This window comes from Schistocerca piceifrons, chromosome 2 (genome assembly GCF_021461385.2).
Source record: "Schistocerca piceifrons isolate TAMUIC-IGC-003096 chromosome 2, iqSchPice1.1, whole genome shotgun sequence".
Taxonomy (NCBI): Eukaryota; Metazoa; Arthropoda; class Insecta; order Orthoptera; family Acrididae; genus Schistocerca; species Schistocerca piceifrons.
Window position 1 is genome coordinate 266,978,083 of NC_060139.1, and position 25,165 is coordinate 267,003,247.

At 37.3% G+C, this 25,165-nt stretch overlaps 1 protein-coding gene across 2 annotated transcripts; it reads right to left on the minus strand.

Annotated features, from left to right (window-relative positions):
- Positions 1 to 473: 473 nt before the first annotated feature.
- Positions 474 to 16,254, minus strand: LOC124777815 (S-adenosylmethionine decarboxylase proenzyme). Of its 2 annotated transcripts, XM_047253335.1 has the most exons (9): positions 16,052 to 16,254; positions 12,848 to 12,934; positions 12,632 to 12,758; positions 12,390 to 12,492; positions 12,055 to 12,257; positions 11,728 to 11,820; positions 8,621 to 8,641; positions 3,875 to 4,030; positions 474 to 3,793 (listed from the first exon to the last, which is right to left on the minus strand). In XM_047253335.1, exons 1-9 carry the CDS (start codon positions 16,171 to 16,173, stop codon positions 3,656 to 3,658), a joined length of 1,050 nt encoding a protein of 349 aa, XP_047109291.1. In that variant the 5' UTR covers positions 16,174 to 16,254; the 3' UTR covers positions 474 to 3,655. The 2 variants fall into 2 exon arrangements, with proteins under 2 accessions (XP_047109291.1, XP_047109292.1); XM_047253336.1 differs by lacking the exon at positions 8,621 to 8,641.
- Between the last annotated feature and the right edge of the window lie 8,911 nt (positions 16,255 to 25,165).

The following is a 25,165-nucleotide window of genomic DNA, read 5'->3' on the forward strand; positions in this document are numbered from 1 at the left end:
AGAAACTGACTGGACTTCCATTTGGCTGGGGACCTTAGTTTTAACAAATCACCAATAGTAATAATTACTGCATCATTTCTCTTGCCAGTGATAAGGAACATCTGAATATGAACTCAACATTTACCTTCATTCTGGTATCTATTCTGGAAGAAAGAAAGATTTAACACCCTGCTTACTATATTTTGTTTGCTGCCTTGTGTAGTTTCTGCACTGCTAAGCTTTCTAATTAGGCCCTTCTTAAATATATTTCAAGAGCAGTGAAGTGATAACATATCTCTACAACATGTAGTGAAGTTTTCAGGCAACCAAGAATGCTTCAATTAATATCTGCCTACTTCTGTTTATAGACTAAATGAAACTTAACTCTTGTCAGTTTTGTTGAACATATAGTAATGTTTCCTTCCCACAACTTTTTGTCCTACATTTTTCAAATGACAAATAGGAATTTGAAAGGGCAGTAAAAGAAATTGCACTATGAAAAACATGTCAATATATTCAAATACATAAAGAACTATTATACATTAACATCTCATGTACTAAAACACTACAACATCCATATTCAACAGTAAATCTGAATGTAGCACATCGTAGTAAGGACACAAGACTAAGCCAATGAGAGGGACAAAAGGCTTTAATTTACTCTTGTGGAAGTCACTGGTTTACAAGATATAAAAAGCACAAAAGATGAAAGCAACTGAGTATTTAAGCGTCAAAACTCACCCCTGACAAATTATAAAATGTTGAAACTACATCTGCACAAAAAAATTACATTTGCTTTCCAGTTTCAGTAATGCCTAAATACATAAAGTCAGGAAACTTTCTATAAACAAAGGCATAAAAACTAAATAGTTTGGACAAATTTCAAAATTAGTCTAAAACACCAAATGTTTAATGTAACAGAAATAATTAAAGTAACTCACACTCTTATCACAGAATTACCTTTTCCCATCATATGCATTCTCATTAAACACAATGTGCTCATATCAGGCTGCTGCAAAGCCCACTTATAAAACTAAATGCACAATATTCCACTTATATTCACACAATCGTAATACTCTTTTTGCTTCTTAGACATCAGTTTAAAAAAGAAACTAAAAAGGCAACACTAGAAATAAATACATCTGGGGGATTCCCCACGTTAATAACTCTGGTACGCCACAGCTACCCACTTTGTATGAACCTCTTGGATATTAAGTCAGCCAGTATTAACATCCACCTGGCTCTCTTCCTCCCCACCTAGTAAGATACAACTGGGCCAAACCTGAGTGGGGAGAGGGAGACAAGGCTGCCATTTCAATCGCAAATGTTTAAGCAGTCTTTCTTTCTGTTAAATGGCACTGGAGAATTGTCCAAAAGGCCAGACAGTGTCTTCTTTAATAATGTGATTAGCACTTGACTGAGAAATGTATACCATTTCTATGTTCCATTGTAACATTTCAACTGCAATACCTCTGCAGAAAGCCTAAGTCTATTTCTCACATGGTGACAAATATTGTAATGAATTTCCTCAGAGGAAAATGAGCCTTTCATCACATTTCCTGCAGTAAAATTACGTTTGTGAGCAATAAATCTCAAGGCTGAAATTACAAACTGAAGGAAGAATGTACTGAGTTGTTTACACTGATTTAGGTGAATCAGTGGATCACACAACTAAGACATCTACCAGTGAAGTCAGTGGTCATTACACATCCAACACCACCTCATGAACAGAGTGTTGTTTCTGTAGTAGATGATACAACAATTTTATGAAGTACTCCATGTACATTAAAAATCTATCAATGCTGTGTGTCTCACTAAGATAATGAAAAACCTGATTTCCAACACATTTTTCCCACAACAAAACATTACCAAACCAAAGAAAGAAATGATAGATTATTGCAATACTTAACTCACCAATTTAAATTCATTGTGGATTTTAACAGGGCCTTCAAAATTATTGTATCTTCTGCATGTAACAGCAGGTTTGGTGCACAAATATTGGGCTCTGTTAAGAGAATAACGGTGCATTCTTTGGAAATTGTTTTACAAATTAGAGTTCCAATTTAAATGTTACTCTATGACCAAAAACACTTGTCTTTGTAATTGATATGTAACAGTACTATGACAAATAATCAACTCCTAGTGGACAAAAAATTCTTAGTTTACTACAGCTTTTGCAACTATAGATCATCTGCCCTAGTTACTCGAAATGTATCAACAGATGCTGCTGTTAAGATTCAATCCAAATGTAAGAAAACAGTGATTGTAATGTGATTTATGTTATAACAGAGTATAGCACAGGGACCATGTCATGAAACTGTGACAGCAGTTTAACCACTCTGACAGCAGCCAATTGTGAAATTTTGCTTTGTGACATATGGATATCAATTCAAGTAGGTGCAATATAAAATGGAAGTCTAACTTGACACATCACAACCTAGAACAACCACAACTGCACCAAGATATTCACTGCCACAGTTTCAGAGTGTTTAGTGTCTAAAAACAAAGAAAATCCAAAATACTGTTGCAATATTACCAGCAAGTAAATTAGCAATGGCTTGAGTGATAACTGTTTGCTAAAATCAGATTAACAGAATTGCCCTCAAACCATGTGGCAGTAGATTATTTTCATTTCAAGTAGAAAATTCTCTATTCACAAAGGTCCCAGAACAAGTGAAAGTTCACAGCAGCTTGATATTACACTAAGAAGCCATCTCAAACTGCTTCGAACAGTTTTACAGTAACTGACCATTTCGAAATTGGACAAGCATCTTACATTACAAAGAAATCTTTACTTTTAATTAATTTCTCAAGATCAGAGTAACAACTCAGAATACACAGAAAATACTAGATATACAATTTACTCACAGAAACATTTATTATAATCAATGCTGCACCATGAAATAAATCACAAACATTAACAATTGACATTTAGGAACAACTGTAAGCAACACTTTGCTGACCTTTCAAGGCTGCTTTTTGCAAAATCAATACTGATCTGAATTTCACAGTTGCAAAGAAAAAATATATATGCATGATCTTAGCAACTTAAATTGTAATTCAGATCATAATAAAATTCTTCAACAGCAGCATAAGGATTCATATGATTACTTCTTGCTGCCATTTCAAGATGGAAATTAAATAAATGCATCAAACCAAGGAACCAGTGATGGTTACCACCTGAGATGCCAACTTGTCACCCTCATAGGTGAGGCTTTTGTTGGCTTCAGCAACTCTCATAATCACTGCATACAAATTTATCACCTCAAGAAATTTTATTTCGCCACCACATGTAAACAAGATTTACTCTAATAGCTGCAATGCTTTCACAGAAGCAAAGCAATATTAGACACAAAGCAGCTTTAATTATATTTAAACTCCATAATTTTAAACAGTATTCTACAAATATTAGAGAGCATTGAGAAGCTGTGATTATAAATGGTGGGAAATTTTGAAATTCACAGGCATTTTTACACTGCTGAATGGAACTGTTATAAAAACTACTATGCAAGGAAATTTGACTACCACCTACAGAAAAACTTAACAAATGCAGAAGGTATCTTATGTTATTAAATCTACAGCTACAGTGACAAATAAAAAGGGCAGGCAACTGCCCAAGAAGGCACCGAGCAACAACTGAAAGGAACTCAGCTGAGCTTCGGGCCTCCAGGGACCCTCAGCTTGGGAATTTAGAGTAGAATGCGTAAATCAGATCGTAGTTCTTGAAGCGGCAGTACTGAACATCATGACGAAGCCAGTCTCCGAACGATGTCTGTCTTTCCAATTCTTTAGGGGAAGCTGCTGCAGCAGAGGCCTAAAAATAAAAACTGGATTAAGTGAAGTTTTTACAGAGGTTGTAATACACTGTTGGTATTTACTATGCAATGACTTTTACCTTATTGGCAAATACTGTTATCACAAATTTTCCAGGCTGGAATGTTTCCAGTACCCTTGAGATCACTTCCTTGTATGAAGCTTGTGGCACATTGCTTTCAAAACTCACATATGAGAATTCTGGTTCAGGTGTTATATGAATGGTCATGTAACATCCCTGGAAACAGTAAAATGTGTCAAACATCTTAGGCAGTATTAAAGCTTATCACTTTTAGAAAACACTGATGTCTAACTAAATTCCTCAGAATGAAATATGAGCATGAAATTGAGTAGTAAGTCCATGAAACATTTCAAAAAGAAGCACATATAAATGGTAAAAGACAATGTGACAAATGAAAGCATGTGCAAGATTCTCAAAGTTCCCCCCATCATTTGTCCATACCAGATCTAGCAATCAGAAGTGACAGCAAGGACAGCTGCTGTGATGTGGTGTCACAAGTCTTTTGGGGTTCTGTGGTAGAGGTAGAATGAACACTGATGTACTTCACAAGCAAAAATCACAAGGCATCAAGTCCGTTCACCATGGTGGACACACTTATAGACCAGATCAGCGGCATATTCAGAGATGTGGCAACATCTAATTCAAGTAATTTCTGACATGAATGTTCAATTCTGCACTAGCTTGATAGGACCACTTTATGGGATTTCACAATAAAACATCCATTTTCTTTCCTTATACACCTGGCCTGTCAATGGTTTTCACTGCACAAATATCCACTAATTTCTTTTACCACTTAATTATGTTACAGTAAATTGGTGGTGTGCTGTGAAATGAAACACACTGAACTCTCACGCTACCAATTCACAAAAATCAATTCTACAACACAAATTGCTTTCTCTGCATGGTTTGCAGACATTTTCAACAACTACAGTTAATAATGTCCTTATTGGCTGTTCTACAAACTGACTAACTGGGTCCACATAAAGTGTTATGTACTGAAGCATTTTTTACATTCAGCTATTTACTTATACTTTTTAAGATATTTCATGGACTTTACAATTACCCTTTACACCTGCCTACACACTCACAGCATACAGAGTGAAACATAAGGTTACCTGAACATTTAATTGTTCATGATTTCTCATACAGTATATGGGAGAAGAAAAAAATTCTCAATGATTTTGTTAGAAGTAATGCCACACACCACAATAAAAGAAATTGGTATGAGAGAAAGCAAGATTTTCTTGCCTCTATTTGCTTTGCTTTTACTAGCATTACAGCATGTTTTCCTCCTCAGACTTGTTTCTTCTTGATCAAAGGCTGCACGATTTATCTCTGAACTGCCCTATTTGCTCCAATCCTCTACTGCCCACCAAATGCACATCTGGCTCCAAATACTAGCAATGATTTCTTTCTTCATGACTATGTATACTCCACTCAGTAAGCTGAAGTTCACCTGTCATAATACACACATCAAAAAAGTTTTGCATCACCCCAGTTCCCAGAACTCTGAAGATAGACGTTGACTGTGGATATTGTATCACAGACACAGCGCCTTTGACTGGTCAGAGATGTCACTAAACCAAAGATGTAAACAATAATGCATCAGCAGCACCTTTTAGATGGAGGGCGTCTGACAGCTGATCAGTTCCAGACATTCCACCAGGAAGGAGGTACACGGCTAGTGTAGTCTGTAGTTCAACCATCTCTAGATGGTCAATACCACGGTTCGATTGCGTCCGCATGTTACTTTGTGCAGGAAGGGCTCTTCATAAGGAAAGAGTCCAGGCATCTTTGATTGAAATCAAAATGATGATGTACAGATATGGAGAAGATACAGAAACAGGAACTGTCAATAACATGCCTCACTCGGGCCACGCAAGGATGACCGCTATCTACGGATTATGGCTCAGAGGAACCCTGACAGCAAAACATGCTGAATGGACCACTCAGGATTGGCATTGCATTCTCTTCACTGATGAGTGTCGCATATGCCTTCAACCAGACAATCGTCGAGACTGAAAAGGGCTGTTTATGGACGATGTGACCCACCAATCACTCTCTGGGATCTACGCTGAATCACCCAATCTGGACCAACAGTACTTTGATGAACTTGTGGATAGTATACCATGATGAATACAGGTATGAGACAATGCAAGAGGACGTGCTACTGGGTATTAGAGGTACTGGTGTGTACAGCAGTCTGGACCACCACCTCTGAAGGTCTCACTGTGTGATGGTACAACATGCCATATGTGGTTTTCATGAGCAATAGAAAGGGTGGAAATGATGTGTATGTTGATCTCTATTCCAATTTTCTGTACAGGTTCCAGAACTCTCTGTACCGATGTGACGCAAAACATTTTTTGATGTGTGTATGACTCGTTTCATTTTTGAGTTTTTTCCCCCCACCCTATAGGAATTTCCATTGCATCTGATCTCCTCCGTCATTTTTTGGTGGAATCAAGGACATTAGATACATATTCCAACCTATATCTGTCTTTTCAGTTATTACAATAACCAGCCAAGTTTTATGAGTATACAAGAAGAGTAACATTCTAATGCATACTCGAGATAATATGTGGTGACATTGAAAACCAAGATTACAAACAATGTGTACTACCTCAAATAAGCAAAACAGACATATGCAAACTGACCAATTCAATTAAACTTAATTTTGCATCCTTTTATCATAAACAATTATATATGGTTTGTCATACATCTTATTACACAGATAGCAGCACAGTCATTAAGCATACGACTGAAAATTTTAGAACTGACACACACCTTAGGTACCAAAAAGGCAAAAAATGTACGGTAGAAGACATTTGTATACCACCTTATATAATAAAATCACCATCCTACTGGCATAAAAACACAGCAGTAATTCATAGACTGCTAATGGCCACCAACAACAACAAAAGCCTGACCCACTACAGTAACCTTGAGCATCAGAATTGACATAAACCACCTTTTTCACTCAACACTTAATTTTTGATGTTATAGGCTTAAAATTTGATACAGCTTTTGCCTGCACAACATGTTTTACGTACACCCATGGGGGTAAAATGGCTAGATAACCACAGAGCACTTTTAATATACAGTAACATTCAATTAATTATTATTAAATGTTTGAGCTTTTCACAACTTTTTGTTTGTAATAAAGAGGTGATTTCAGACCGTGGATTCCGAGCATATCCTTGTTATTAAATTTGTCATCCTCAGGATGGCACTAACCCCTTACGTATACTGAACTCAAAAAATTTCTGACACTCCATGTTTTGCATGTGGGAATGTCCGCCGATTTGAACAAAGAAAACAAACCAATTTGAATTTCATTAATTGTTGTCTGAAGTCTGTATGTGCAGGTGATAAGATCGGTTGTACTGAGATCAAAGATGCTCTAACGTACTTCTTTGAAAAGCTCTGCTGTCTTCAGCTAATGTCTGTCAGCAGGACCCCCTAAGTCAATGCCACTGTGACCACAGCCTCAGTGGGCCTACAGAATTTGCTTTTGATAATTGCCAGGACTTCTATAAACATGTGTGATTACTGTGATGGAGAGTTAAACCTTTTATGTACTGTAACACTAATCAAGCTGCTTATTGTCAATCTTTGTAGCATAGTAGTTTTTTACCTGTTTTATGAGCTGGGGCCTTCTTTTCTACAAAATGAATTTAATTTATTGAGCAACCAGTGAATGTAAGCAGGTTTGTACTTTAGAGGCACAGAATCAAAAATAATGCATTTTTAAACTTTTCTCCCATCCCCCGATCAGGCTATAGGTGTAATTTGTTTTTCAGTTCTTTATTTAAAAGTGTAATATTGTAGCAAAGTGGCAACAAGATGACTTACAGTTAAAATGATACCAATTTTCCAAATGTCTGCAATCTCTGGAGTATCTTCATTTAACAACTAATGTTTACACTACCACATGCTTTCCTCCTGGCAACAACAGGAAGAAATATGAAAAAAGTGGGACTACCATATGTTGTAAAATATAAAATAGACAACTACAACTGCATTTCACTGTAACAAAACATATATCCGCTTATCTCCAGATACATACAGCTGTAGCCCTTCAACACAATGACACACTAGCAAATGCTTCGAACATTACTAGATCAACACAAGTGGTTGCCACTTGAAAACCTATGCATTTTAGTTCTGCTTTTGGCATTCATCCATGCTTGCTTCATTGTCAACTAATTTCTATGCCCAAAACCTATCACACATTCAAACAGAAGGTATTAAAAAAACACAAACAGCACTGATCATTTCTATTACCCCTGTGATAATCCAACACTTCAAAAGCTAATCTATCTTATCTGAATTCTATACCAGGCACAAAATTTTAGATTTTTTCTGAAACATTACAGACAAATTAACAGTAGAAAGACAACATAGTGCATCAGGCTCCAAGTATCCTATACCATCCTGAAATTTTCTTATGGATAGGATAATTAGACTGACAACTGTGACAATGTTGAAGACTTCAACTGCTATACTCTTACTTCAAACCACTTTTGAGAATCATGAAAAATCTCCCTTTGTGACCAAATCCTGACTTACTGACCTGATTAACACAAAACAAGAAGAAAGCTTATAACACAAATCACATCGACATTGAGTTTTTACGACCACTTCCTACACTGGCCCATATCTGCACTGATTGTGCAGCATAAAATCTTCCTGGCCTGCTTCTAGTACAGATTTTAATATGAAAGACAGGCGTCAGTTCATGCAAGACACACTAAGACATCTATAAATAATGCCAATCCACTAAGTTTCTGTTGATATACTTACAGCAGCTAGTTCTGGACCCGCCTAAGAACAGACGAGAAAGTATATCAGATTCAGTGCTCAGTCTACACACTAATTTCAACTGTCAATCTCTTAGATTATGAGTAAAGTAATAATGAGTAATTCAGTCTGCCAGAAAGCAATGGTAGACATGTGGGAATGTTAAGAGGAGTTTCATACAGGAAAGGAATGAACATCAAGTGGTAGAGGATGGGCAGACAACACACAAGCTTAATTATAAATATGAATGTTCTTAAAGCTGTATACATGAATGAAGTTAGCCATAATGACAAGAAAGAAGCAATGAACTGAGCTGAGATACAAAATAATCGATGGTTATCTCTTGCTTGTTACCGTTTCCACGTGGATTTTTCCCCCACTTTAAAAACCTTAGATCTGCAATGGTACTCGTTCAACCTCCACACATTGTCAGTTCACTTTTAAGAGAGCGAACCTACTACCTTAACTATATATATTTTACACACAAAGAACAAACAGTAAGAACAAGTTTGTCTCTTCAGCATACTTTCAATATGCAACAACTACACAGCACAGCACCAGTGCACAGGATTGTACAAAGGCTGGCAATTCTGCTAAACTGCATAATCAAAGCTCTTCACTTTATCAAATATTTGAACAACACAATGCTTAAATACAGGTCAATTCAAAATGAATACATCAATAAAAACCGATGTAACTATTTACTGCATAGTGATACACAGATAAGAATTACAGATAATGTAAAGGGCTGTTTTGATCAGTAGCTGCCACATGCCACAGCAACACTAAGTGATGGAAGAAGAATTCATCTTGTGTTTAGTGATAGGGCTACCTTCCACATAAGTGGTATGATTAACCAGTACAATATCTGAATATAATGGTACAGAAAAGCATTTGAGTATAACTGAAAATCAGTGTGACTCACTGAAAGTTAACATGTTACAAGTGATGCTGGCATACAAATTGTATGGACCATTATTCTTCAATTACCAAAGTGTTTTCAACAAACATTTACCCGAACATGCTTAATTAACATAAGATGTCACACCTTGATATAGATTTAGCTGATTAAGCCTTTCTGCAGAACAGGGTGCCCCTACACAGAGGTAGCACACAAATCAACATCTCCCAAATTGTTGACCTGGTCATACTGGAATCACAGCTCTTGGCTACTCAGAACTTTTTCACCTGACACCCATGCATTTATTTTTGGGGGTAATGTGGAAGAACTTTTATATGTGCCTGCCTTGCCAAACACAATTCCAGAAATGAAAATGTTTCAGAAAGTATTGGATGAAGTGGATTATTAATTAGGTACTGTCCATGTGACCAAGGGCAGTTGTATAGCACCTATCTATTATGTTGACAATTTTTGAACTTCCTTTACATTATCGGCGTATCATTATGCACTACACAGTTACAGCCATTTATAGTCCATATATTCTTTTTGTATTTCCCTATATGACTGTGTCAATCATGGTAGCCACTCAAAAGAGGAGATACAAATAAAAAAAAAATAATTCCCTGAGAATTCTAGGTGTGAGGAGGAAGATGGTGTCAAGAAGCTACTGCTAATTTAATTTTGAGCAGGAGAAGGCGCGGCGGCGGAGGGGGGGGGGGGGGGGGGGGGAGTATACTAATACAATGATTTTTCTTTCCTCTCAGCTGAGTGTATACCAGCCATCCCAAAGTAGCAGTTTAACCACAGGTTATTAACATCAATACTTTATATGGAGTAATATTCATGTACTTTAAAATTTGTGATTTATAAAGTACAAAATTTAATTTCAATGCCAAGTTAAAAGCACAGAATTCCCTGAGATTTTACACCATCCCATTGCACAATGATTTCCTGACACTGTTTTTTGAAGCACCTACTTTTAAGATTTGTCACACAGTTTTCAGTGCTGCACAGAAAATTTAATCAATCCTCATGACAGTAATTGGCAGCTGTACAAAATCATCTAAAACCTGTAAATGCTCACCATTACACAGATTTGTGTATCTGCTGAATTTCAGGACATCACTATTATTTGTTTCCAGCTGAAAGCACCTAGCACTCACTCAATACGTGACTACAATGAAATACCACATTTGGCAATGTTTGCATTACATGCAGGTATTTATACCTCTTTGCTACCACACTTTTTTCAACTACCATCATATCTCAGCAGTTTTATCTACACTTGTATATTCCCCTAATGAAACAAGCTCTGTGCTGTACAGACAGAGAACACACTTATTCAGGTTGCACTCATGCTACTGCTACCTATTCATTTAACTATTGGTTTGAAGCTAGGGTCAAGTACAATGTTGACCACCACAATCCAGAATATAAGATGCAGTACATGGACAATGAACCCATAATTACTAATTAACCACATCTGATGTTTTATAGTACCTCAGCTATTCAGTGTCTTCAAAACTCCTCTCATGCATGCAAGTTTAAGCATGAAAAGTGCATAAAACCACTCACCATTTAGAATTTTTTAAAAGGATCAACTTTTTACCTACAAAACCTTTCCGCATCCATGAATTTTAATCATGCTTCTGCTAACAGCTTCTAACCTCACCTCATAGCGCTCCATGAACTCATTTCCTGAAACTACTCTGAATATGTTATGAAAGCAGGACTCCAAACGAATTATGAAGTACATTAGAGTTATAAGTAACTCTAAAATTACAATTTAGTATCCATGTGCCTATATTATGGTGACATGTGCTATCAGTACACTAAACACACCACAAAGTCTTTTGTGGGATCATATTATACATTCCAAATGGCTGATTTTTACCTTAAATTTCTGCTTCGCGGGTGTCAGCCCACAAGTCTCTATCCCTGAAACAAGGAACTTCTAATTCATAACTCTCCCAGAATTTTGTTCATTATTACCTCTTGCATAAAAATATTTCTGCAAGTGGAGCTGGTATTTAAAAAATCCTGTCAATATTAAGGCTGTGATTGATGCAACTTTTTTTAATTCAAAGAAACACACTGACTATAAAGAATTTACCTTTAGCTGTACTCCAACTTGTCAGAACTAACTTCTAACTATGCTAAATATTTTCTTTAATGCATGCTTACAAAAATATTATGGCATAATACTTACTTTCTTTGAAATGCCATTCATGGAATAACCACAAGGCTCAAAGAGAAAATCATCTATCACCATGTTTGGAATCAATTTGTCAATTCCAGATTTCTGCAAAAATTAGAAACAAAATATTAAACAGTTTTACAAGCAGTTTTAAATTACACTCTATTGCTGTGACAAGACTTCTTACTTCTCTGGCATCATATTGCAAAATTTGCTTTTTTTCCCTACCTATGTACTAAAAAAATTAATCAGTTGTGAACTGGACCTGCCCTTCATGCACGTAAATGTCAAAAGGTTTCTGTTTTTCCAACCATGATTGGGATAAAGCTAACTTCATACCTGGGTAGCCTCTGCAGCAGAAGATGACTCCTCCCGCGTGAAAATATTCATGATATCTGGATCCAGATCTGACATAAGGATTTCTAGGGTCTGGTCAGGTTCCTGTATACCCCTGCGAGTTTTGTTTCCTTCTCCCAGTGGATTTAAGGTATACAAATACCAGCAGTCTTCTATCATGTTCCCCATGCAATAGGCAGCACCATCTGTAAATAAGTACATTTTTCATTACTATAGCTCAAGATTTGACAGCTTAAGAAATTTTGCCACTTCTAAAAATCAATTTTATCACAATTTATAACTTAATTTTTTAAATTTGAACATGATTCTCTGCATACCTTTGAAAAAGGAGTTCAAAACAGCAACCTCTTGTTCAAAAGCCTTATGTGGACTCAACTGCAGATCGGGTCTCTTGAAATTTTTCCGAGAGTAGAACACATCCTATGACAAAATGTTACACCGTTATTAAAATTTGAAATAAACAGTGTTTTGCAACCAGTTATAACAAACTGAATTAATTTACAGCTATTAAATTCTTCATATATGATTAACAGTTAACTATGAAATGAAGGTTACTTACTTCCACTTCATTAAATCCAGCATACTGTTCAACCAACATCAAAAGTGGCTTCAAGCACAATAGTGGTGTGGTAGTCCCACATGTTTTCAGAATAAACCGGCGATTTGTTATGAACATACTGCTTTCACTAAAAAGGGATTAAAAAATATTGCCATGATTTATTTCATTCAAGAAAATAATTTTATACATATAGGTCTACTGGGAAGGCGCTCTTACCTCAGTACATATGCATCTACATGCTCATTCCGGACAAAGCTTATCACCTCACAGCGAACAATTTTTAGCAGTGATTCCCATTTACTCCTGAAAGACAAAAGAGGCTTACTTTTTGCAGTTAATGAGCCTTAGGTAAGAAAATATTTGAATTAAAACAATGTGTACAACTTTAATCTGGCAATGCTCTACCAAAGGTGACAATCTCAAATCAGTCTACACTATTACAATTTGAAGACATAGCCAGTATTCTGCAACATGCTTCATCCCATTAAAGACATCTTACTGACATTTCCAACAAAAGCTATTTGTACAACAATGGAAAGGGTCGCAACCCCCCGCCTCTTAACATTTTTTCATAGCTGATGCGGACACGCACACACACAAGAAATATTGCCAGAATACTCTGAGTTGCCTATTATGTATTCAATATTATTCCGAATTTGCCCAGCAGCTTTCCTTATTTATGATTTAATGTGTTAAATATAGAGTGTAAGACATCAGTTTACACTATCGATTAGTCTGACTCCATAAGCATAATTCTAGGGTGTTTGTGTGTGTGTGTGTGTGTGTGTGTGTGTGTGTGTGTGTGTGTGTGTGTGTGTGACGCGCACTATCAAACTCGTGCTTGTACAAAACTATTTTTCTCCTTTACTATTTCCAAGATAAAATAATGAACTTTGAATATCCTGCAAAACTTAACTGAAGATCTACTTATCCACTTTAGCCATGTCTAAGGATTTCCCTGAGAAGGTAGGTAATGAAACTTCCTGGCAGATTAAAACTGTGTGCCAGACAGACTCAAACTTGGGACCTTTGCCTATCACGGGCGAGTACTCTACCAACTGAGCTATCCAAGCATGACTCACTTTACTTCTGCCAGTACCTCATCTCCTACCTTCCGGACTTTACAGAAGCTCTCCTGCGAACCTTGCTGAACTAGCACTGCTGAAAGAAAGGATATTGCGGAGACATGGCTTAGCCACAGCCTGGGGGATGATTCCACTGAGATTTTCACTCTGCAGCAGAGAGTGTGCTGACATGGAAGTTCCTGGCAGATTAAAACTGTGTGCCTTTGCAAAGGTCCTGAGTTAGAGTCTCCGCCCGGCACACAGTTTTAATCTGCAAGAAAGTTTCATGTCAGCGCATGCTCTGCTGCAGAGTGAAAATCTCATGCAGGTATGTAATGTTAACTTTCCCAAAGACACTACCTATAGCTATTTCCTCTCTCAGAATAATACTGTGGTATGGAAGAGAGATACAATTCAAAAATCATCCATGTAATGGCTAAAGTTGTACCCAACCCACCATATACAAGTATTCTCTAATTTGCTTGGGCATTTGCTCACAAGTTTATTTTCAATTACTCACTGACTAGCAGAAAAATAACTACCAAAAGTTACTTCCAGATATACACTCGATACATTTTTCTTTACGTGCATCACCGAATAAATTGTTCCGTTTGCTAACTCTTGACAACCGATTCATTTTCTTTCATTATTAATCAGTACTGAAGATCAAGATCTGCTACTTACTTACCTTTTTCTCTGCATTATATCTTTGTCTTATGGTTGGTTAATACCTTCATGATACTTGAGGACCAAAGTGTCAGATCAGACAGACAATACCGTTACTCACACAATATATCTTTATGGTACGAGTCTAAATGTTATGATAAACTAATAAAGGAAAGTAAGAAATCCTTAGCATAAACTGACATACACTTTAGACAGAAAATAGTCTACTAAAAAGAGTGTAAAAACAGGATAACTAGTGCAGACCAGTTCCAATGAAGCATCACTGACTTGAGAACTAGCACTACTTGGGATCTGACCATTTTATTTAAAATTAGCACAGTTCACATTACACCAGGAGCTTATGAGTGAGCCTGCTACTGCAATGAATCACAACTTATAGTTAAAATGCATTACTGAATGACATGAAATGGGGAGCAACAGCTGTGACTCATTTACTCAGGGGGTTGCACAATACCTGTCTCTTCATTGACGGCTAAATAACTGCAACAAGTTGCCAGTTTAGTTCCGAGTAGTAGTTGATCCGAATCCTAGGAAAAACGGCCATTTTCTCTTAGTTTAGTTCAGTGCATCAATGATTCAATACAACTGTGTTGCTGAAGTTCCTGTGTAATGGTACCTTTAGCTGAAACGGTACAACAAATGGATGCATGAAAGTCGTACCTGACTTACTATAAGCTGCGTACCACTGAGATATTAACCAGTTGTTCCATTAAAACATGGCACGTAACTTTATCAAACTACAGTCGTTTTAAGTATTCGTAGTACGCGCTTTTTTATTTTTTTAAAGCACAAATCGTGCTCTCCATTACCGGCACTTGGGTGCAACTCGCTGTTCTATTCTTGAAACGTGACAAAACTGACGTGGGCGAAGGCTCAGAAGCGAGTTACCTTGTATCGCGCATCGGTCTAAATGTATATATTTTTTTGGAGTGATTTACTGTAGTGTGCCACGCTGTTCTTTTAACAGAGAGTACTCCCAGCTCCTGACATCGCTTACAAGTTTCTACAGTCCTTTTCGAGAAAGGGAAAGTTCGCAAGAAAGCAAAGAAATACGGTGTGTGTGTGTGTAAAACCTACAAATAAAAACCGTTTCATATTTTCTATCGAAGTTGAAACAAGAAAGAAACATTTGGACTACAGACACTTTCTGCAAATACAAATTACAGATCCTATCACAATACATATTTCTGCCAACTTTATTTCTTTTCCTCCAGTCTTCACATCAGTTTTGTGACCTGACTCTTAATACTGCAAAGCACACTTCAAATGTAAGTTGCCTTGTGGAAGATCCTAAACCACATAAATCCAAGAGGCCTCCGTAAGCAGCACAATAAACACCGTAATAAAATGTACACAAAACTGTTTCAAAGTAAAATTTCGGAATAATTCTGACCATACAATTTACTTTGTACACGTAATTAAAAAATTCACCATATGCCGGAAAATAAACCGGTACCTGAACGAATTAAAGATTAGTTGACTTTTTTATGTCTACAGATACGCCGCCGTTAAATCCACAATGATGTTTTCAATAACAATCTTTTTCTGATCAAAAAACACAATTCAAATTTTCAATTCTTGCAAAATTTGTGAAGCTTGCAAGGTGCATGAACCACCATTTTAGTTTTTCCCTGCAGCCAAGAATCAGTCCTTACACATATATTTTTACCTAGAGATTTTCCGCAGATCACACTGTTTCACGGCGCCATCGGTCCGCGTAAACCAAATCTCCAACAACTTTTCAACACCTTCAAAATATTGAACACCACTACTACCACCGACTTCAGCCATCCTCACACTACAGAGGACTACCCTGAAATGACTATTTCCTTCCCCGTTTAGCTGCTACTATACCTGCGCGGACCTGCTGCGCTTTGTAACTGGATTGATCATGCACACAGCAAAGACAGAATGCCAACATTTGAAAATCAAACTTCTCAAACATCGGGAAATTTTGTGGAAGTACTAAAAATTGCGGTTTCCTTGAAAACTTAATCGAAAATAATTATCTTTCGTCGACTCTGCTATCCAAATTATATCTCAATAGCAAATGTAGCTGAAGTCCGCAACAAAACTATATGGGCTGCTTTTAGACCGCCTGGACAAAAAGACAACACCTGAAGACTTTATGAGAGGAAAAGGCATCGCGGACGCAAGGGAATACGCGGAATTAAGCGCCACAGGAAGATAAAAATGCTTCAGAAGGGCAGCCAGCGAAGACACCATGAACGGCATTGTGAAAGAAGAATTATAGGCGGAGAAAGTAATCTTCCGTCCCTTTCTTTTTCGCAACTGACTATCGTCAAAAGCAGAATGATGTCGAAATCACACTACGGAACATAAAAGGCTTAAAATCCCTACTCAGTATTTCATTAGGTGAAACAATGCTCAGCTGTGATTTTCCGTTTTTCTGCGGAATCTTTTTCAAGAACCCTGGAATACAAACGGCTTCTACGCAATACATGCATTGGTTAAATGTGGGACAAAAGGGAGACCTTCAAGCGGAGTGATACGTTACTACAACCAAGCCGTAGCTCAAGCAAAACACGAAGAGATAGGCGAAAGCAAGGTGTTAGTGCAGGTAAGCAACGTGCAAATCATAGGAATCTATATAAGACCCCCAAGTTAAGAAAAAAAGTGGTAGAAAGCATCGTGACTATCATGACTTCATGGGACCAGACTGACCCAGAGATCCCAACCCTGCTGGCAGGGTATCTAAACTGCCAAAAAGACAGGCTAGACAGCAAAAGACAGTCTTATAGAGCTTAGGTTTCCTTTACGTCACTTCTTTGGTCAAAAATTTTTTATGTGATCAGACTATCACTTTCGGTCTATAATGACCGTCTTCAGATCTGTTTTATGAAAACTATGGCTCCAGTCTATTAGGACATTGTTTTATAAAACAGATCTGAAGATAGTCGTTATAGATCGAAACTGGTTATGTAATGACATAAAAAATGTGTGACCATAGACGTGAAGAAAAGAAAATTTATTCTACTTTTGAGTCACTGTTCAATTCGCAACCATGTTGCAGTTTGTGAAACTTATAGAGCTTCACTTACATCAACGAACCTCTGAATAAAACCTACATCTCACATAATGACACCAGTATCATGGACATTATATTTTACCCAGGAAATAAAATAAAGCCTCAAAGCTTAACAACCTCCATAGATCCTCAAAGCACTTCTACAAGGAGGAAGGGAAAAATTTCAGATCATGACAATGAAGCGAACAGTGATGGACACCAAGAAAATTTTTCGCCAGAACATAAGTGCTGAAAAAATGCTATCTACAATAGAAGGGGGCAACTTTAACTGTGTGGTGCCTAACTGGATCCCTCAGGCAGTCAACCACCAAAGAGCAACATCAAACCCTGGTTTGACAGTGAATGCTGCATAAGAAGACACATGGTCCTGGAAAAACTGAATGAACTGTAGAAGACAAATGCAAACAACAAGAATCAGAACCACAGCTATATGAATACAAAAACAAGATATTAACTCATTTCTGAAATGAAAGGAACAACAATACATCCTGATAAAACAAGAAAAAGAATTACTACGGAAATCAGAAGCAAAGCCCTACAAAGCCCTGAAATCAAGAAGAATAAAGACAACCCAATGCATCTCCATGACAGTATGAGAAAAACCACTTCATAAATCTCCAGAGGAAGAGCTCACATTATCACTTTGAAGGAAGCAACTCTTAACTAAAAATGGAATAATAACAGAAGCTGATGTTTGACAAGCAATTGAAAGAAGAAAATATCATAAGGCCCAGTCAGTACCTCATATAATCTAATGAAAGAAGCAGTGGTACACACTGTGAAACTCTGCACAGAACTCACTGGATTCCTATAGTGTGCACCACTCAAGATAATGAATGTCATACTTAAAAGATCAATGACAACATAATGACTATAATACCATGGGAACAATATATCTTCATTCCCAGAGAGTCAACATCCAAGCAGTGGGACAGATTCTCCAATTCATGAACAAGGCCATGTGAAAACCTAAATGTCATGCATACACAGTCTTTGCTGACTACAGAAAAACTGCACCTAATACTAAAGTCAGATCCTCAAGTTAATAACAAGCATCCTCTAAGGAAACACAATCAATATGCTGAGGGATTAATGCACTCTCAAGGAATGTAGCAAACAAATGGAGTAATGCTGGGAGACCCTCTAAGTTCTACTATATTCAGCATACTCACCCAGGATATGATCAAAAGGATAAAATAAGAAGAAGTGAGACTGTGGCTATATGCAGATGGTATGATCCCACTATCAGAAAGAGGAGAGTCTACGTCTACATCTACGGCCACACTCTGCAACCCACCAGGAAGTGCATAGCAGAGGGTATTGTCCCATTGTACCAGTTATTAGGGTTTCTTCCCAATCGATTTATCTATGGAGCGTGGGAAGAATGATTGTTTGAATGCCTCTACACATGCTGTACATATTCTAATCCCGTCCTCACAACCACTATGTAAGCGATGCATAGGGGGATGTAGAATATTTACAGCCAGTTCTTGAAACTTTGTTAGTAGACTTTCTTGAGATAGTTTGTGTCTACCTTCTAGAGCCTTCCAGTTCAGTTTCTTCAGCATCTCTGTAATACTTTCCCATGGGTCTATGGCAATCCATCAAGATAAGTGGGATTGCAGCCAGACACATAGTACTTGAGTAAATATAACAAAACCTTTGGCTGCTTTTGGATCTAATGTCTTGTATTTTTTTTAACACATGCTACCAGTTTTGATGCCCCACAGTGTCATCTTCAGGCCCCAAATGTAGCCTGCCATCCATAACTGTTTTCATGGGCAACAAACAGAAACACAGGCATTGGGCCAAAATTAACTGAATTCTGTACCTTTCATGATAACAACAAGCCCAGCATGGTCAGATGACAAATGGCCATGTTGGGTTTGTCGCCAGGGAAGGTACAGGCTCCAGTTAATTTTGGTGCACTGCATACAATTCTGTTCATTGCACATGAAAACGGCTGGTTACGTTAGGACCTGAAGATGAAACCATGTACTGTTGAAACTGATAGCATGTTTTAAAAAGAATAAACTATGTTAGATTCAAATACAGCCACTGGTTTTGTTATCATTATTCAAGTACTATTTCTAGTTTGGGATTCATAAGTGATTTGTAAGCAATTCCCTTTGTAAACTGATTGCACTTCCCATTGTTTTACCAATACACCAAAGTCTACCAGCTGCTTTACCGACAGTTGAGCCTATGTGATATCATTCCATTTAATATCCCTACAAAGTGTTACACCCTGGTATTTGTATGAGTTGGTCAATTCCAGCAGTGACTCATTGATATTATAGTCAAAGGATACTACATGTTTTCATTTTGTGAACTGCACAATTTTACAATTCTGAACATTTAAAGCAAATTGCCAACACTTTGAAATCTTATAGAGACCAGACTGAATATTTACACAGCCTCTTTCAGACATTACTTCATTATGGATAACTGCATCATCAGCAAACAGTCTTAGGTCACTATTAATATTGTTTGCAATGTCCTTAACATATCACATGAACAGCAAGGGTCCCAAAATATCTGGGGCACATCTGAAGTTACTTCTACATCTGATGATAACTCTCCATCCAAGATAACAATCTGTGTCTTTCCTACTGAAAAGTCCTCAGTCCAGTCACAAATTTCACTTGATACCCAACATGACTGAACTTCTGGCAGTAGATGTAGGTCTGTTATTGGTTCAAATGCTTTTCAGAAAACAAGAAATACTGCATGTACCTGACTGCCTTGATCCAAAGCTTTCAGTATACCATGTGAGAAAAGCATGAGTTGAGTTTCACATGATCGATGTTTTCAGAGTACACACTGGCTGGCATGGAAGAGGTCTTTCTGTTCAAGATACCCCATTGCATTTGAGCTCAGAATATGTTCTAAGATCCTACAACAAATTGATGTCAAAGATATAGGATGATAGTTTTGTGGATCACTTCTACTATCCTTCTCGTAGATGGGTGTGAGCTGTGCTTTCTTCCAACTGGACACAGATTCCTGTTCAAACGGTCTATGACAGATTGTAATTAGAAGAGGGGCTAACTCGGCCACAAATTCAGTATAGAATCTGATAGAAAATCCATCGGGTCCTGGAGCTTTGTTCGGTTTTAAGAATTTCAGCTGCTTCTCAACACCACTGGTGCTAATACTTATTTCACTCATCTTTTCAGTGGTACAAGAATTAAACTGGGGCAATTCTCCTGAGTTTTCCTTTGTAAAGGAAAATTTGGAAAGAGAGCTAAGCATTCCAGCTTTTGCTTTGCTAAAATCAACTGCAATTCCCATCTCTTTCACTAGGGACTGGACACTAACTTTGGTGCCATTAACAGCCTTTACATATTACCAGGAAGTCTTTGGGTTCTGGAAAGATCATTTGACAATATTTTGCTACAGTAGTCATTGAAGGCTTCATGCATTGCTCTCTTGACAGCCAAATTTGTTTCATTCAGATTCTCTCTATCTATAGCCCTACACTATGTTTTACACCTCTTATGCAGTTGTCTCAGTTTGTTTACAGTGACTGTATATCATGGCTCCTTCCCATTATAAACTGTTCTACTGGGTACATACCTATTCAGTGCATTGTCAACTATTCTTTTAAACTTGAGCCTTATTTCCTCTACATACTCCTGCACTGTGCTCAAAATTTCAAGTTCCTCATTGAGATATAACAGTACTGATTTTCTATCTAGTTGACTGAACACATATATCTTTCTCTTGTTTTAGCAGTCCTTCGTACTTTGGTAATCATTGTTGTCACAATCGCATCATGGTCGCTGATACCAATTTCGATGTAGATGTCCTCAAAGGGGTCAGTTCTAGTTATTGCTATTAAATCCAAAATATTTCCGTCATGATTGAAGTTCCTTACTATCTGTTCTAGGTAGTTTTCACAGAAGGCATTTAGTAAAGTTTCACACCACTAATGAAACTAATTTTCCCAATTGATTAAAGTCTCCATTGATGATTACATTAAGATTATGGAACTTACGTACAAGTGAACCCTGAGATTTTCTCTAAAGTTTTTGGTTACATCAGAAGATGAGTCTGGTGGGTAATAGAGGGATCCAGTTACCATTTTATGCCCACCCCTGATACTGAGTCTTACCCAAACAATCTCACATGCAGTTTCTATTTCTATCTCAGTGGATTTGAGTTTCTTACCTACTGTGACAAGGACACCACATCCATTTCCCATTAGCCTATCCTTTTAATATAAAATTAAATTTTTCCCAAAAATCTCACTACTATTAATTTCAGGTTTCAGCCAGCTTTCTGTACCTAGTATTATGTGAGTTTTACTGCTTTTTGGGAGCACTTTGGACTCTGTTGCAAATGCTTTGGCAGGTAACCACTAGGATTTTAATACTGTCATGTGTGGGAGACACTTTGTTCAATCTTACACTGATACTGCTGTGTTTCCTTCTGTTATTATTATGTGGACTGGACAGAAAGTCACCTAATCTAAAAAACCCTCGTGTGCCCCCCCCCCCCCCCCCCACACACACACACACACACACACATGGTCAGCTACTGGGTAGCAGCCTCTGATGTGCAGTGCACACCTGACCTGTTTAGGGGGACCCTACAGTTCTCAGCTCTACGGCACGAGTCCAGGACGTCACAGCCTAGCTTGTGAGTGAACCTCCGAAGTCTCTTGCTGAGTTCTTCCACTCAACTCAGAAGCAAGGGACATGATCAGTTCTGGGAGTAATGCTGCAAATTGTGAGCTTTGTTGAAACTCCATGCACAAGGCTGGTCGTCTCAATCTTTTCTGCCAGTTGCTGGAATGACTCAAGAATGACCTTGAAGCCCAGATGACAGGCATCATTTGTTTCAATGTGCATCACATTCTGCAGCTGATTGCACCCTGTTCCTTCAATGGCTGTGGGACTAGCCTCTTCCACATGTTGAATGAGGCCCTCAGCCATACGCACTGAGTGCACCTCATGACCTTTCCTGTCCCTTGCTGTCATTTGCTTGAGGGGTACCATCACTTGCTGTACTTTTGAACTGCCAGCAGTTGATAGACCCATACCCTTTTGCATTTGACTCCTCATGACACAAAACAAAATAGGTTTCCTCGAAACAGGTGAAGTGAGTTCCACTGGCTCAATTTCAGTTTCAGTTAAAGACAGCACCTCGAACTTGTTGGACAGGGTGATTGATGTAATACCCTGAGTCTTCCCTTGTCCCTGTCCACCCTGTACAGGACATCTACACCTACCATCAAATGCCACTCGCAACGAAGTGGACGAATAGTGACAGATCCTGTACATTCTTCAGAGGAGATGGGATCCACAGCCAAAGATAGTACTTGGGGTACTTTAGTATTCTTACTATAGGTACGTGGCTCTTGGGAGCTCTTCCAACACACTGATTCACAGCATCTGCCAATTGTCTGACAATAGACAGGGTGATTTCCAGTTGTGTACGAATGTCAACCAACTCATCCTGTGTTTGAGAACAGCATTCACAGCAGGGCTGCATTTTGGCTGGTGCATTGTATTACAGAACAGTGAACAAATAACTTTAAAATAAGCCTATTGAATATCTTTTAATCTGTTGAGCTAAAAAAGTACTGATTCCCCGTAAGAACTAAAGCAAGTACACAATATGACACAACAGAAAAACCCGTGGTAAAAATACTTGTATCCTAAAACTTTTTAAGGTTAATTTTAGTATTTGTATTTGTATTTAGTTATTTATCCTGTGGATCACATATTGTACAAAGTACACATGACATAGGACAAGTCATTTTTCTTAACAAATATGTAGTTTGGAGAAAAAAAATAGGCAATGGACTGCCATTTAAAAAAATGTACACAAAATTGTTCATTGATGAATATAGTAACTTCACATACAGAGAATACAAACAATTTACATGGGGAGCTAAGAAACATATAGGCAATGTAGTGCTACTTTAAATTTACACAAATAATCACTGAGATTACAGAATAGTGAAAATGTCAACTGGAAACACAACAGAAACATGTAGGCAATGTAGTGCTACTTTAAATTTACACAAATAATCACTGAGATTACAGAATAGTGAAAATGTCAACTGGAAACACAACAGAAGGACAATGTCATTTAAAAACTACATTAAACATGAAATTAACATTGAGATTTCACAGACAATTAAGTTTTAATACTAATAGAATGTGTACTTGTACATTCAAAAGCGAGTTAAAAAATTTTGGGAAGTGAAACTGAAACATAGTTGTATATAGTAGAAATTAGGTTATTATTTTGCCTACAGAATGTTTTACTCTAATCACAGTACTTTACAAAGGAACTTTATAATTTTTCATTTCCAGGAATTCTTGTACTGAATAGAAACAGTGCTTTGTCAGAAATGCCTTTAGTTTATTTTTAAATATTGGATCTGGAGCAGCTTTTATTTGTTCTGGAATTTTATTGTGTAATACGACACCCAGGTGAGTTATATATTTTTGGTATGATGATGTCCTTGAAAAAATTTGATGGATATTAGATTGCCCTCTGGTATAATGAGCGTGTATATCATTGTTTTGGATTAATTTGCCTGTTCTTGAGAGGTATTCCGTGGTGAATAGGATTGTTTCTTGAATGAATAGGGATGGGATGCTTAGAACATTACGTTTTATAAATTGACATTTACAGGATTCCAGCTTTTTGAGGCCACAGATTATCCTCAGTGCTCTTTTTTGTAGTTTAAATATATTTGTGCTGTGAGTCGAATTTCCCCAAAAGATGATTCCATAGTGGAGCAATGAGTGGAACTGTGCATGTGTGGATTTACTTGTAGTAGATTTTAGTATTCTTAGTCCATAGCACAATGATGAGAGTTTCTTTGATAAGTTGTTTATATGTGTGTCCCATTTTAAATTTTGTTGGACCCATAGACCCAAAAATTTTGTTGCATTTACATTTTCAATTTTATCATTATTTAACTTTACTTGGATAGTTTTTTGATTGGATGTGGGAATTAGATGGAAGTTGAGACATACAGTTTTCCCACTATTAACAATTAGGCCATTTTTGTTAAACCACTCAGAAAGTTTTTTCATAGAGTTATCAGATATTGTCTGAAGGGATTCAGGGCTAGATCCAGTCAACACTATGCTTGTATCATCAGCAAACAGGATAGTTTTTTGTGGGCTCATACGTTCAACAAGATCACCTATGTAAATGAGGAAAAGTAATGGCCCTAGAACAGAACCCTGGGGAACACCGTATCTTATTGTTCTTTCCTCCGAGAGAAAAACTGTGTTATTTATTTTATTCTGTACATTAATATCGTATTGAAGTGATACCTTCTGTCTGCGGTTTTGTAGGTAAGAGCATAGCCAGTTGTGAGCCACACCTCTTATTCCTCTTCTTTCCAATTTAGCAAGCAGTATTTTATAATCTAGTATGTCAAAGGCTTTAGAGAGATCTAAGAAAATACCTGCAGCTATATTATGTTGGTCAATTGATTTCAGTATGTGGTCCAACAGTTCAAAAATTACTGTCTGGGTGGATAAAGATTTACTAAAACCATGTTGTTGAAAGCTGATTGGTGCGTGGTTTTTTATGAAATTTATAAGCCTGTCATAAAAAAGTTTTTCCAGGATTTTTGAAAAGATGCTTAATATGGATAATGTTCTATAATTGGATACTAAATCAGGGGAACCTTTCTTTAGTAATGGTGAGGCTTTAGCTATTTTGAGAGCATCTGGAAAAATGCCAGTTTTTAATGAT

Coding starts and splice junctions, on each gene's coding strand:
- LOC124777815 (XM_047253335.1), bottom strand. CDS start 16,173: ATGGCTGAAGTCGGTGGTAGTAGTGGTGTTCAATATTTTGAAGGTGTT. Junction 4,031..8,620: donor CGGGTCCAGAACTAGCTGCT/GTAAGTATATCA, acceptor TACTGTTTCCAG/GGATGTTACATGACCATTCA. Junction 3,794..3,874: donor TAACAGTATTTGCCAATAAG/GTAAAAGTCATT, acceptor TTTTATTTTTAG/GCCTCTGCTGCAGCAGCTTC.